General features: G+C 46.2%; 1 protein-coding gene across 10 annotated transcripts in view; it reads left to right on the top strand.

Annotated features, from left to right (window-relative positions):
* LOC116376734 (protein tweety homolog 1) overlaps window positions 1–15,857 on the top strand; it is a 46,694-nt gene that overhangs the window by 14,941 nt on the left and 15,896 nt on the right. For all 10 annotated transcript variants that reach the window (XM_031785430.1, XM_031838203.1, XM_031785436.1 and 7 more), the window contains exons 3-7: window positions 2,200–2,429; window positions 4,110–4,221; window positions 5,145–5,482; window positions 5,699–5,794; window positions 5,994–6,066. In XM_031785430.1, the coding sequence (XP_031641290.1) occupies window positions 2,200–2,429; window positions 4,110–4,221; window positions 5,145–5,482; window positions 5,699–5,794; window positions 5,994–6,066 (849 nt within the window). The remainder of the gene's footprint in view (window positions 1–2,199; window positions 2,430–4,109; window positions 4,222–5,144; window positions 5,483–5,698; window positions 5,795–5,993; window positions 6,067–15,857) is intronic.

Here is a 15,857-nt window from a genome sequence, read left to right on the forward strand (position 1 = left end):
AAAAAAATGGAAAGCACTTGGAGAGAGGATGAGTAACGTGAGGAGGTAGTGGGGAACAGAAGACAGGACAGAAAGAGAGAGGGAGTAAAAAGGAGAGGATGAGTAACGTGAGGAGGTCGTGGGGAACAGAAGACAGGACAGAAAGAGAGTAAAAAGGAGAGGATGAGTAACGTGAGGAGGTAGTGGGGAACAGAAGACAGGACAGAAAGAGAGAGTAAAAAGGAGAGGGTGAGTAACGTGAGGAGGTCGTGGGGAACAGAAGACAGGACAGAAAGAGAGAGTAAAAAGGAGAGGATGAGTAACGTGAGGAGGTAGTGGGGAACAGAAGACAGGACAGAAAGAGAGAGTAAAAAGGAGAGGGTGAGTAACGTGAGGAGGTCGTGGGGAACAGAAGACAGGACAGAAAGAGAGAGTAAAAAGGAGAGGATGAGTAACGTGAGGAGGTAGTGGGGAACAGAAGACAGGACAGAAAGAGAGAGTAAAAAGGGATAGAGAAAGTGAGGGTGCCAGTGAATGTATTTAAGTAGGTCACAGATTATTAATAGAGTTGCAGTGGCGTGGATAGAAAGAGAGAGAGGGGGGGAGAGGGGAGGGTGAGGGGGAGAGAAAGAGGGAAGGGGGAGAGAGAGAGGGAGGGGTGAGGGGGAGAGAAAGAGGAAAGGCGGAGAGAGGGGGGGGGAGTGAGAGAGGGAGGGGGGAAGAGAGGGGGGAGGAGAAGGAGGGAGTGGGGAAGAGAGGGGGGAGGAGAGGGAGGGAGTGAGAGAGAGAGGGAGTGGGGAAGAGAGCGGGGGAGGGAGTGAGAGAGAGCGAGCGAGGGAGAGGGAGGGAGGGAGGGAGTGAGAGAGAGGGGGGAGGAGAGGGAGTGAGAGAGAGAGGGAGTGGAGGAGAAAGAAAGTAGGCAAGGGAGGAGGGGGAACATGGATGGGTGGGGGGGCTATAGAGAGCAGGAGAGAGGGATAAGAAAGGGATAAGAGATAAGGTAGAGGAGAGGAAAGGGAGGGAGACAGGCAGATGGAGAGGGATAATGCTGTAGATATGTGTTCTGGCTAAATGCACTCTCCAGTAAAGTTGAGTATGATAAATGTTAGTATGTCAGAGTGCAGGCTGAAGATGAGATGCAGAAGAGATGTGACAGGGGTTAGTAACGGTAATGTTCACTACAGCTTGCAGCTGAGGTAGTAGTGTGACGATACAAGGTAGCTTTCAACCCTTAGTCATGTTCAGTATGTATGTTAAACAGTCAGGAATTATATTATTACATTCAATTACTGGTTAATGAATGAGGTAGGTATGCTCTTCTGAATGGAGTCATACAGATTAGTGTGTGTGTGTGTGTGTGTGTGTGTGTGTGTTGATGTCCCCTGGAAAACTTTATGTTCTAATCACCTTTCACTTCCACTGCTTGGGTAGGTAGGACTGTACGCCATTTGTCACGGTGGAATTATAGGACCAAAGAATATTGTGGTCCTTTGTAGCTCAGTTGGTAGAGCATTGTGCTTGTAATGCCAGGGTAATGGGTTTGATTCCAGGGACCACCCATACGTAAAATGTATGCACGCATGACTGTAAGTTGCTTTGAATAAAAGTTGTGATTTTAGGTATCACAATATCAACCTATTATTTAGCTATTTTGCATAAATACACTGTAGGGATTCTTGCAGAATATTGAAGGCTGGGAATACACTAAAGTCCTCATGACTAACACGTGCACCTCCCAGCTGCTCTGAATCCCTGTTGTTATCCATAACACAGTATATTGACACATTTACCCAGCCTTAGCTGCTACAGTCTGGCCTCATTATTTGACTCTCAAATGGTGTGGAGGAGGCTCATGGGAGTTTCTGAAATACAATTCTATCCCGCCTGCAAAAATATGTTGAACCATCATTTTATCAATGTCATCTGTCAACAATTTTAGGTTAATTGTTTGTTTTTTGAAAATGAAGAAATGAAACGTACACAAATTTGAACCAGATTTCCACTGTAAATCAACAACAGAATTTCAAGGGTTGATTTATTCACGTTAGCAATGCAATTAAATATAAACCGAATATGGACATTGATTTTACATTATGTCAGGTTTTTGCCCAGAGGGATAATGTTACTTAGAAATGCATTTTCCATTATGCAATCAAGTACAATGACAGTGTTGCTCATCAGTCTGTAATGTGCTGTGTTTAATTTGATTTACTCTCTCAGACTCTACTGGTCCTCTCTAGTCTCTCGGCCATTGCTCTCGTTCTCTCCCTCCTCGTCATTATCTCCTTCCTTATACACTACTGCTGCTGTCGCCGTGGTGACCGGAGCGAGGGATCTGAGGAAGAGGAGGAGGATGAAGAGGGCAGCACGGGCCACGGCTATGGAGGCAAGAAAGGGCGGGGTATCTGCTGCGTCACCTGGGTGTCGGTGGCGGCTGTCACACTGTGCTGGTGAGTAAGAGAGGTTATTGTGACGTCACTGCCAGGGTCAATGTGATGTCATTATGAGGGTCATTGTGACCTCTTTATGCAGGCCATTGAGATGTTGTGATGTCATGAGGGTCATTGTGATGTCCTGTCGTCTTTGTGACATCAGTGTCATGAGTGTTATATTCATGAACTGTGACCAAACCATATGACCATTTGTCACAAGGACAGAGGAAAGGGAATCCTTTTTATAACACAGAGGTACCATCTTCTAACTTTCATTATTTCCCCATGGTCCAATAACCATGTGTGAGTTTTGATGTAAGTTATTTTCAGAGCACTGTAGAATGTAGTGTCCAGTCCCTGCTTTACAATAGGTTAGTATTTTGCTCCCGGCAATATCTGACACAGACAGTTGACCTAACTGACCGTGGTCAAGTTTTCGTTTGACCACAGGGAACAGGCCACTGAGGTTAGGTGTTTGGGCTTGTGGCAGCATGTTTGTGGTTTGGAAATTGAATCATGATTTCCTATCACCGTGACGATGATGTCAGAAGTTCCATCTCAGTGTATTGAATCCTCTCTCCTCTGTTCCCTCTCTGGTGACTATGCTGTCATCCACTGTCATGAGGGCGTTTAGTCATATTGTGACAGGATGTTAATTTTAAGTTTGCATGAGGATATTGCAGCAGGTATTCAAATCTGAGTACTGCTGGTTGTCTGTTCTACCTGATTATTAATTGCACCCACCTGGTGTCCCAGGTCTTAATCAGTCCCTGATTCGAGGAGAAGAATGAAGTGGAACTGGTTTAGCGGTCCAGATTATAATTTGCTGGGTTTACTGAGCCAGATTGGGTTGTCATATAGAAAACCCACAGTTAAACACCTTCAGCTCTGACACCGCATGATGTTGGATGTCCCCTCCCATCTCAGCAGCATAGCGTTGTCACATGTTATCGGATTGCATTGTCAGCCTGAGTTGATGTCACTGCTTTATCAAACAGCACAATGTGCTCCAGATCTGATTTCCGCTTCAGTGATGTCCTCATTATGCAGGTGTTTGTGTTATGGTGGTAGTGTTCCCACCCCCCCCGCGGCCGTGATGATGTCATCTCTCTCTCTGATACATGACCTTGCTGTTTAGATGAAAAAGGGGAGACATGGTAGTAGACATCTTAGTTTTAGAAATGCATTGTGGGAAAATCTCAAATTACACCCCATTCTTCAAGTTGTGCATCAGAGCACATATGAGACACACATGATGCTGTCATAGAAAACATACAGTCAAGCATGTATGAAACACCCCCTCCTCTTTTTCCCGCTTTCTAATCTGGGTCACATACTTTGTGCGAGATTGGGTCATACCATTGCTCTCGGGTGCGAGGGGATTTGGTGAACATCTGGCCTAAGCTTTAATCTGAATATTTGAATAACAGAGAGATATATATATATGTGATTATTTTTTATGTTTCAAATATCACGCCAACTGAAGACTGCAGATGCAGACACTGCTAAGACTCTTCAAAGTTATCTGTATGTTTTCCTGTGGTCGGTCGGTCGTTCGTTCATTCATCCATTTCTCACATTTCACATCACTCTCACCAGTTCCATCTTGTTGTGTAAAATGAATTTAATATGTACATACAGTACAAACTGAATGAATTATGAATCTCTCTCCCTCAATCCCTGTTCCCCTTTTCGCAGTGTTGCCATAGGCGTTGGTTTCTATGGCAACGGCGAGGCTAATGATGGGATATATCAGTTGACCTCATCTCTTCTCACAGCCAATTACACACTGGCTTCCATCGATCTGCTGGTGAGTACTCCATCTCCTCCCTCCCAGCAAATTTCAGACATGCACAATGTGTGTGTGTGTGTGTGGTAGATATATTGGCGGAGAGGGAGAGAAAGTGGGGTGTAAACTTGTCAGGTGTGATATGGATCTGTCTGTCCTCACGCGGTCACTCAGTGGTTAATATGTCTGTCCCCACGCGGTCACTCAGTGGTTAATATGTCTGTCCTCATGCGGTCACTCAGTGGTTAATATGTCTGTCCCCACGCGGTCACTCAGTGGTTAATATGTCTGTCCCCACGCGGTCACTCAGTGGTTAATATGTCTGTCCTCATGCGGTCACTCAGTGGTTAATATGTCTGTCCTCATGCGGTCACTCAGTGGTTAATATGTCTGTCCTCATGCGGTCACTCAGTGGTTAATATGTCTGTCCTCATGCGGTCTCTCAGTGGTTAATATGTCTGTCCCCACGCGGTCACTCAGTGGTTAATATGTCTGTCCCCACGCGGTCACTCAGTGGTTAATATGTCTGTCCCCACGCGGTCACTCAGTGGTTAATATGTCTGTCCTCATGCGGTCACTCAGTGGTTTATATGTCTGTCCCCATGCGGTCACTCAGTGGTTTATCTGTCTGTCCCCACACGGTCACTCAGTGGTTAATATGTCTGTCCCCATGCGGTCACTCAGTGGTTTATATGTCTGTCCCCATGCGGTCACTCAGTGGTTTATCTGTCTGTCCCCATGTGGTCACTCAGTGGTTAATATGTCTGTCCCCATGTGGTCACTCAGTGGTTTATCTGTCTGGGTGATGGATGCCCTCTTTGTACATTGTTTTTTCCACAGAGAGGTGGAGGTTATAAGTCATACAATCAACCATGAGATTGATTGTATGACTGATAACCTCCACCTCTCTGTCCTGCCCCACCCCTCCCTCTCCGCCTCCCCAGGTTTCAGACACAATCTCTGGGCTACAGCAGTCCATCGCTGGGCCACTGACCACTATGGAGGAGCTGTTTACAGGCAGTAAGCCTTATTTGGTGTCCACCCGGAACTGTAGGAGACTGTCAGAGAATGTGGTGTCCCTGCTCACCTCTCTGACAATGGCTCGCTCCTCTGACGGGGGTGCCTGGAACAGCAGTAACAATAGCGGAGATCCTCCCATAGCAGCCCTCACCCCTGTGCCACCCTCCATGGCCCCCACAGTGGCACCAGTCGGAGGGGTCATGCCAAGCCCCTTCTCCCCTGGCTGGGCAGCCAACACACTGATGGTCAACGAGGACTACAGGTGAGGGAAGGGAGTGGGAGTGTCTTCTTCTCCAATGTTTTAAATTGGGTGTTAAGAACACACATAGCGTGTGCCAGTATATCACTCCCTTGTGGTTTGCTGAAAGATTGAGTTTTGCGTTCAGCACCATAGAAATGTGTTTGGAAGTGTACTCCCTGCATTGTGTGGTTCTATGGTGTCCTATTGCTGAGATGGCTGTTATCTCCTGGGCTGTAGGTGGCTGTCCTACGTGCTGCTGTTGCTGTTGGACCTCCTAGTGTGTCTGTTCATCCTGCTGGGGCTAGCCAAACAGGCCCGCTGGCTCCTCATCCTGTAAGCACGCACACACACACACAGACACAGACACACAGACCGACAGTTAAACCCTGTGTGTTGTATTGCATCAAACAACACTGAGTTTGTAATGCTCTGTGACTCTGTGTTATATAGGCTGTGTAATATATGATGGTTCCTAGGAGGTGTGTTTGGTGCTTCGCTGACCTCTATGTGTGTGTGGTTTTTCTCCTCCCAGGATGACGGTGCTGGCCTGGCTGGCTCTGTTCCTGAGCTGGGGGTCCCTGGGCCTGGAGACTGCCACTGTGGTGGTGAGTACTGACGGATAAAGGGAGGAGAGGTGGAGGGGTGGTGTGTGTTGTTGAGGGGAAGGGAGGGAGTTGATCGTTCATGGCTGGCTAGAGAGTATCTCAGGAATCTCAAGAAGTCCCGGCCAGAGCAGAACAGAATGGCTGTGTACTTCTGTTGGTGTGTGTCTGCATGTGTGTGTATGTGTTTCTGTATTGCATTCAGTGTGTCTCTGTGCCCCTTGTGCTAAACTGTGAAAAGACTGGCCTCCTAGGGAACACTGCAGTCATGGCAGGGGACCAAGAAGGAGGGAAAATGGGGCAGAAATGAGTGTGTAGGTGTGTTCTGTGTATTTTCTGTGTGTTTGTGAGCAGTGTATGGGTGTGTGTGTGTGTGGGCGCGTGTGTGTGTGTGTGGGCGCGTGTGTGTGTGTGTGGGCGCGCGTGTGTGTGTGTGGGCGCGCGCGCGTGTGTGTGGGAGCGCGCGCGTGTGTGTGGGAGCGCGCGTGTGTGTGTGCGCGCGTGTGTGTGCGCGTGTGTGTGTGCGCGCGTGTGTGTGCGTGTGTGTGTGCGTGTGTGTGTGTGTGTGTGTGTGTGTGTGTGTGTGTGTGTGTGTGTGGGCGCATGTGTATGTAAGTAGTACATGTTAATCCATGGATAGAGTGAGTCCCAGAGAGAGGGAGAGTTGAGAGGGAGGGAGGGAGGTAAAACTTCTCCAAAGACTCACCAGAACCCACAGAGAGAAAGAGAGGGGGTTGGAGAAGGTGTTTGTTTAGGGTGGTTTAGAAATGGGACTAGTGGGACAGCCAGTGACAGTAAAAGCACCATTCGATTCTATACTATGACACATCTTGGCCATTCTATTGATTGATGCCTACCACAACACCACAGACCACAACACCACAGACCACAACACCACAGACCACAACACTACAGACCACAACACCACAGACCATAACACATCATTACAGCAAAGCAACAAATGATTATGGCATTTCAAGGCTAGGCTACCCTGCCGCCCCTAGGGGTGTTGTGGTCTGTGGTGTTGTGGTTAGAGCGTTGGACTAGTAACCGGAAGGTTGCGAGTTCAAACCCCCGAGCTGACAAGGTACAAATTTGTCGTTCTGCCCCTGAACAGGCAGTTAACCCACTGTTCCTAGGCCGTCATTGAAAATAAGAATTTGTTCTTAACTGACTTGCCGAGTTAAATAAAGGTCAAATAAAATAAAACAATTCAGGTTAAATAAAAAATAAAATAAACATTTGGAGGGAATAGAGAACATAGAGATCTTTATTCAATATTGCTTTGATAAAGAATTGGCAGCGGGGGCCTCCCGGGTGGCGCAGTGCCATCAAAGACTGGGTTCGCTCCCAGGTTGGGTTGTGTATCGGAGGACGCATGACTTTCAACCTTCGTCTCTCCCGAGCCCGTATGGGCGTTGTAGCGATGAGACAAGATAGTAGCTACTAAACAATTGGATACCACGAAATTGGGGAGAAAAAGGGGGCAAAATAAAGAATTAAATAAAGAATAAAAAAATTGGCAGCGAGCCAAGAATATAGAACTGTTGATGACATTTGCTGAGAACTGCCAAGGAGTGTTCTTTCTTGCAACTGTCCCATTCCAAATCCATGCCTTGGAAGTTTGTCAGGAGAGAGGGGCAGTGGGGGGGAGACATTTGTGTGTGTGTGCGCGCCCCTGTGCGCGCCACTGTGTCTATGAAAGAAGGTTGAAGGCCTGGAGGGAGAGTGGTTCAAGCAGACCAGTGTCATGTGGAGCTGGCTGGAGATGTCTCAGAGCCCATCCAGCGGTCCACACAGAGCCCTTCTGTCCCTGGCCACTGACAGACAAAACAATGACCCAGCTGTGGGTCTAAACTGCCCTGGACCGACTCTCTCTCTCTCTCTCTCTCTCTCTCTCTCTCTCTTTCTCTCTGTGTGTCTGGGTCTCTCACTCCCTCTCCTGGCCAGCCTGCCCCTTGTTCTGTGTCTGTGTGCCTGCAGCTCTTTTTACAATGTGGCAGTCAGGAGGGAGGAAAAAGGAAGGGATCGATGTAACTGAAAAGAGAGAGAGGATGATAGTGATAGAGAAAGGGAGGATACAGTTGAGAGAGGAGAAAAGCGGGATGAGAGAGGGAGAGAGTGAGATGGAAAGAGAAACACAGAGTAGGTCTATACAGTATGGAGAGGGACAGTAGGTCTATACAACATGGAGAGGGACGGTAGGTCTATACAGTATGGAGAGGGACAGTAGATCTATACAACATGGAGAGAGACAGTAGGTCTATACAGTATGGAGATGGACAGTAGAGCTATACAACATGGAGAGGGACAGTAGGTCTATACAACATGGAGAGGGACAGTAGGTCTATACAGTATGGAGAGGGACAGTAGGTCTATACAACATGGAGAGGGACAGTAGGTCTATACAACATGGAGAGGGACAGTAGATCTATACAACATGGAGAGGGACAGTAGGTCTATACAACATGGAGATAGACAGTAGGTCTATACAGTATGGAGAGGGACAGTAGATCTATACAACATGGAGAGGGACAGTAGGTCTATACAACATGGAGATAGACAGTAGGTCTATACAGTATGGAGAGGGACAGTAGATCTATACAACATGGAGAGAGACAGTAGGTCTATACAGTATGGAGATGGACAGTAGAGCTATACAACATGGAGAGGGACAGTACGTCTATACAACATGGAGAGGGACAGTAGGTCTATACAGTATGGAGAGGGACAGTAGGTCTATACAGTATGGAGAGGGACAGTAGATCTATACAACATGGAGATAGACAGTAGGTCTATACAGTATGGAGAGGGACAGTAGGGCTATACAACATGGAGATAGACAGTAGGTCTATACAGTATGGAGAGGGACAGTAGATCTATACAACATGGAGATAGACAGTAGGTCTATACAGTATGGAGAGGGACAGTAGATCTATACAACATGGAGAGAGACAGTAGGTCTATACAGTATGGAGATGGACAGTAGAGCTATACAACATGGAGAGGGACAGTAGATCTACAAAACATGGAGATAGACAGTAGGTCTATACAGTATGGAGAGGGACAGTAAATCTATACAGTATGGAGAGGGACAGTAAATCTATACAGTATGGAGAGGGACAGTAGGTCTATACAACATGGAGAGGGACAGTAGGTCTATACAGTATGGAGAGGGACAGTAGATCTACACAACATGGAGAGGGACAGTAGGTCTATACAGTATGGAGAGGGACAGTAGGTCTATACAGTATGGAGAGGGACAGTAGATCTACACAACATGGAGAGGGACAGTAGGTCTATACAACATGGAGAGGGACAGTAGGTCTATACAACATGGAGATAGACAGTAGGTCTATACAGTATGGAGAGGGACAGTAGATCTATACAACATGGAGAGAGACAGTAGGTCTATACAGTATGGAGATGGACAGTAGAGCTATACAACATGGAGAGGGACAGTAGGTCTATACAACATGGAGAGGGACAGTAGGTCTATACAACATGGAGAGGGACAGTAGGTCTATACAGTATGGAGAGGGACAGTAGATCTATACAACATGGAGATAGACAGTAGGTCTATACAGTATGGAGAGGGACAGTAGGGCTATACAACATGGAGATAGACAGTAGGTCTATACAGTATGGAGAGGGACAGTAGGTCTATACAACATGGAGAGAGACAGTAGGTCTATACAGTATGGAGATGGACAGTAGAGCTATACAACATGGAGAGGGACAGTAGATCTACACAACATGGAGATAGACAGTAGGTCTATACAGTATGGAGATGGACAGTAAATCTATACAGTATGGAGAGGGACAGTAAATCTATACAGTATGGAGAGGGACAGTAGGTCTATACAGTATGGAGAGGGACAGTAGGTCTATACAACATGGAGAGGGACAGTAGATCTATACAACATGGAGAGGGACAGTAGGTCTATACAGTATGGAGAGGGACAGTAGGTCTATACAACATGGAGAGGGACAGTAGATCTATACAACATGGAGAGGGACAGTAGGTCTATACAGTATGGAGAGGGACAGTAGGTCTATACAGTATGGAGAGGGACAGTAGGTCTATACAGTATGGAGAGGGACAGTAGGTCTATACAGTATGGAGAGGGACAGTAGGTCTATACAACATGGAGAGGGACAGTAGATCTATACAACATGGAGATAGACAGTAGGTCTATACAGTATGGAGAGGGACAGTAGATCTATACAACATGGAGAGAGACAGTAGGTCTATACAGTATGGAGATGGACAGTAGAGCTATACAACATGGAGAGGGACAGTACGTCTATACAACATGGAGAGGGACAGTAGGTCTATACAGTATGGAGAGGGACAGTAGGTCTATACAGTATGGAGAGGGACAGTAGATCTATACAACATGGAGATAGACAGTAGGTCTATACAGTATGGAGAGGGACAGTAGGGCTATACAGTATGGAGAGGGACAGTAGATCTATACAACATGGAGATAGACAGTAGGTCTATACAGTATGGAGAGGGACAGTAGATCTATACAACATGGAGAGAGACAGTAGGTCTATACAGTATGGAGATGGACAGTAGAGCTATACAACATGGAGAGGGACAGTAGATCTACACAACATGGAGATAGACAGTAGGTCTATAGAGTATGGAGATGGACAGTAAATCTATACAGTATGGAGAGGGACAGTAAATCTATACAGTATGGAGAGGGACAGTAGGTCTATACAACATGGAGAGGGACAGTAGGTCTATACAGTATGGAGAGGGACAGTAGATCTACACAACATGGAGAGGGACAGTAGGTCTATACAGTATGGAGAGGGACAGTAGGTCTATACAGTATGGAGAGGGACAGTAGATCTACACAACATGGAGAGGGACAGTAGGTCTATACAACATGGAGAGGGACAGTAGATCTATACAACATGGAGAGGGACAGTAGGTCTATACAACATGGAGATAGACAGTAGGTCTATACAGTATGGAGAGGGACAGTAGATCTATACAACATGGAGAGAGACAGTAGGTCTATACAGTATGGAGATGGACAGTAGAGCTATACAACATGGAGAGGGACAGTAGGTCTATACAACATGGAGAGGGACAGTAGGTCTATACAACATGGAGAGGGACAGTAGGTCTATACAGTATGGAGAGGGACAGTAGATCTATACAACATGGAGATAGACAGTAGGTCTATACAGTATGGAGAGGGACAGTAGGGCTATACAACATGGAGAGAGACAGTAGGTCTATACAGTATGGAGATGGACAGTAGAGCTATACAACATGGAGAGGGACAGTAGATCTACACAACATGGAGATAGACAGTAGGTCTATACAGTATGGAGATGGACAGTAAATCTATACAGTATGGAGAGGGACAGTAAATCTATACAGTATGGAGAGGGACAGTAGGTCTATACAACATGGAGAGGGACAGTAGGTCTATACAGTATAGAGAGGGACAGTAGATCTACACAACATGGAGAGGGACAGTAGGTCTATACAGTATGGAGAGGGACAGTAGGTCTATACAGTATGGAGAGGGACAGTAGATCTACACAACATGGAGAGGGACAGTAGGTCTATACAACATGGAGAGGGACAGTAGATCTATACAACATGGAGAGGGACAGTAGGTCTATACAGTATGGAGAGGGACAGTAGGTCTATACAGTATGGAGAGGGACAGTAGGTCTATACAGTATGGAGAGGGACAGTAGGTCTATACAGTATGGAGAGGGACAGTAGGTCTATACAGTATGGAGAGGGACAGTAGGTCTATACAATATGGAGAGGGACAGTAGGTCTATACAGTATGGAGAGGGACAGTAGATCTATACAGTATGGAGAGGGACAGTAGGTCTATACAGTATGGAGAGGGACAGTAGGTCTATACAGTATGGAGAGGGACAGTAGATCTACACAACATGGAGAGGGACAGTAGGTCTATACAGTATGGAGAGGGACAGTAGGTCTATACAGTATGGAGAGGGACAGTAGGTCTATACAGTATGGAGAGGGACAGTAGATCTACACAACATGGAGAGGGACAGTAGGTCTATACAACATGGAGAGGGACAGTAGATCTATACAACATGGAGAGGGACAGTAGGTCTATACAGTATGGAGAGGGACAGTAGGTCTATACAGTATGGAGAGGGACGGTAGGTCTATACAGTATGGAGAGGGACAGTAGGTCTATACAGTATGGAGAGGGACAGTAGGTCTATACAATATGGAGATGGACAGTAGATCTATACAGTATGGAGAGGGACAGTAGGTCTATACAGTATGGAGAGGGACAGTAGATCTATACAGTATGGAGAGGGACAGTAGATCTATACAGTATGGAGAGGGACAGTAGGTCTATACAGTATGGAGAGGGACAGTAGGTCTATACAGTATGGAGAGGGACAGTAGGTCTATACAGTATGGAGAGGGACAGTAGGTCTATACAGTATGGAGAGGGACAGTAGGTCTATACAGTATGGAGAGGGACAGTAGATCTATACAGTATGGAGAGGGACAGTAGGTCTATACAGTATGGAGAGGGACAGTAGGTCTATACAGTATGGAGAGGGACAGTAGGTCTATACAATATGGAGATGGACAGTAGATCTATACAGTATGGAGAGGGGCAGTAGGTCTATACAGTATGGAGAGGGACAGTAGATCTATACAGTATGGAGAGGGACAGTAGATCTATACAGTATGGAGAGGGACAGTAGGTCTATTCAACACGTAAGGTTACAGTAGATCTATACATCATGGAGAGGGACAGTAGGTCTATACAGTATGGAGAGGGACAGTAGGTCTATACAGTATGGAGAGGGACAGTAGGTCTATACAGTATGGAGAGGGACAGTAGGTCTATACAATATGGAGATGGACAGTAGATCTATACAGTATGGAGAGGGACAGTAGGTCTATACAGTATGGAGAGGGACAGTAGATCTATACAGTATGGAGAGGGACAGTAGATCTATACAGTATGGAGAGGGACAGTAGGTCTATTCAACACGTAAAGGTACAGTAGATCTATACATCATGGAGAGGGACAGTAGGTCTATACAGTATGGAGAGGGACAGTAGGTCTATACAGTATGGAGAGGGACAGTAGGTCTATACAGTATTGAGAGGGACAGTAGGTCCATACAGTATGGAGAGGGACAGTAGGTCCATACAGTATGGAGAGGGACAGTAGGTCTATACAGTATGGAGAGGGACAGTAGATCTATACGGTATGGAGAGGGACAGTAGGTCTATTCAACACGTAAAGGTACAGTAGATCTATACATCATGGAGAGGGACAGTAGGTCTATACAGTATGGAGAGGGACAGTAGGTCTATACAGTATGGAGAGGGACAGTAGGTCTATACAGTATGGAGAGGGACAGTAGGTCTATACAGTATGGAGAGGGACAGTAGATCTATACATCATGGAGAGGGACAGTAGATCTATACAGTATGGAGAGGGACAGTAGGTCTATACAGTATGGAGAGGGACAGTAGGTCTATACAGTATGGAGAGGGACAGTAGGCCTATACAGTATGGAGAGGGACAGTAGGTCTATACAATATGGAGATGGACACTAGATCTATACAGTATGGAGAGGGACAGTAGGTCTATACAGTATGGAGAGGGACAGTAGATCTATACAGTATGGAGAGGGACAGTAGATCTATACAGTATGGAGAGGGACAGTAGGTCTATTCAACACGTAAAGGTACAGTAGATCTATACATCATGGAGAGGGACAGTAGGTCTATACCGTATGGAGAGGGACAGTAGGTCTATACAGTATGGGAAGGGACAGTAGGTCTATACAGTATGGAGAGGGACAGTAGATCTATACATCATGGAGAGGGACAGTAGATCTATACAGTATGGAGATGGACAGTAGATCTATACAGTATGGAGAGGGACAGTAGGTCTATACAGTATGGAGAGGGACAGTAGGTCTATACAGTATGGAGAGGGACAGTAGATCTATACAGTATGGAGAGGGACAGTAGATCTATACGGTAGTGAGAGGGACAGTAGGTCTATTCAACACATAAAGGTACAGTAGATCTATACATCATGGAGAGGGACAGTAGGTCTATACAGTATGGAGAGGGACAGTAGGTCTATACAGTATGGAGAGGGACAGTAGGTCTATACAGTATGGAGAGGGACAGTAGGTCTATACAGTATGGAGAGGGACAGTAGATCTATACATCATGGAGAGGGACAGTAGATCTATACAGTATGGAGAGGGACAGTAGGTCTATACAGTATGGAGAGGGACAGTAGGTCTATACAGTATGGAGAGGGACAGTAGGCCTATACAGTATGGAGAGGGACAGTAGGTCTATACAATATGGAGATGGACACTAGATCTATACAGTATGGAGAGGGACAGTAGGTCTATACAGTATGGAGAGGGACAGTAGATCTATACAGTATGGAGAGGGACAGTAGATCTATACAGTATGGAGAGGGACAGTAGGTCTATTCAACACGTAAAGGTACAGTAGATCTATACATCATGGAGAGGGACAGTAGGTCTATACCGTATGGAGAGGGACAGTAGGTCTATACAGTATGGGAAGGGACAGTAGGTCTATACAGTATGGAGAGGGACAGTAGATCTATACATCATGGAGAGGGACAGTAGATCTATACAGTATGGAGATGGACAGTAGATCTATACAGTATGGAGAGGGACAGTAGGTCTATACAGTATGGAGAGGGACAGTAGGTCTATACAGTATGGAGAGGGACAGTAGGTCTATACAGTATGGAGAGGGACGGTATATCTATACAACATGGAGAGGGACAGTAGGTCTATTCAACACGTAAAGGTACAGTAGATCTATACATCATGGAGAGGGACAGTAGATCTATACAGTATGGAGAGGGACAGTAGATCTATACAGTATGGAGAGGGACAGTAGATCTATACAGTATGGAGAGGGACAGTAGGTCTATACAGTATGGAGAGGGACAGTAGGTCTATACAGTATGGAGAGGGACAGTAGGTCTATACAGTATGGAGAGGGACAGTAGATCTATACAGTATGGAGAGGGACAGTAGGTCTATTCAACACGTAAAGGTACAGTAGATCTATACAGTATGGAGAGGGACAGTAGCTCTATACAGTATGGAGAGGGACAGTAGATCTATACAGCATGGAGAGGGACAGTAGCTCTATACAGTATGGAGAGGGACAGTAGCTCTATACAGTATGGAGAGGGACAGTAGCTCTATACAGTACGGAGAGGGACAGTAGGTCTATTCAACACGTAAAGGTACAGTAGATCTATACATCATGGAGAGGGACAGTTGGTCTATACAGTATGGAGAGGGACAGTAGGTCTATACAGCATGGAGAGGGACAGTAGGTCTATACAGCATGGAGAGGGACAGTAGGTCTATACAGCATGGAGAGGGACAGTAGGTCTATACAGTATGGAGAGGGACAGTAGGTCTATACAGTATGGAGAGGGACAGTAGGTCTATACAGTATGGAGAGGGACAGTCGGTCTATACAGTATGGAGAGGGACAGTAGATCTATACATCATGGAGAGGGACAGTAGGTCTATACAGTATGGAGAGGGACAGTAGGTCTATACAGTATGGAGAGGGACAGTAGGTCTATACAGTATGGAGAGGGACAGTAGGTCTATACAGTATGGAGAGGGACAGTAGGTCTATACAGTATGGAGAGGGACAGTAGGTCTATACAGTATGGAGAGGGACAGTAGGTCTATACAGTATGGAGAGAGACAGTAGG

The sequence above is a fragment of the Oncorhynchus kisutch genome, linkage group LG2 (assembly GCF_002021735.2).
Source record: "Oncorhynchus kisutch isolate 150728-3 linkage group LG2, Okis_V2, whole genome shotgun sequence".
Taxonomy (NCBI): domain Eukaryota; kingdom Metazoa; phylum Chordata; class Actinopteri; order Salmoniformes; family Salmonidae; genus Oncorhynchus; species Oncorhynchus kisutch.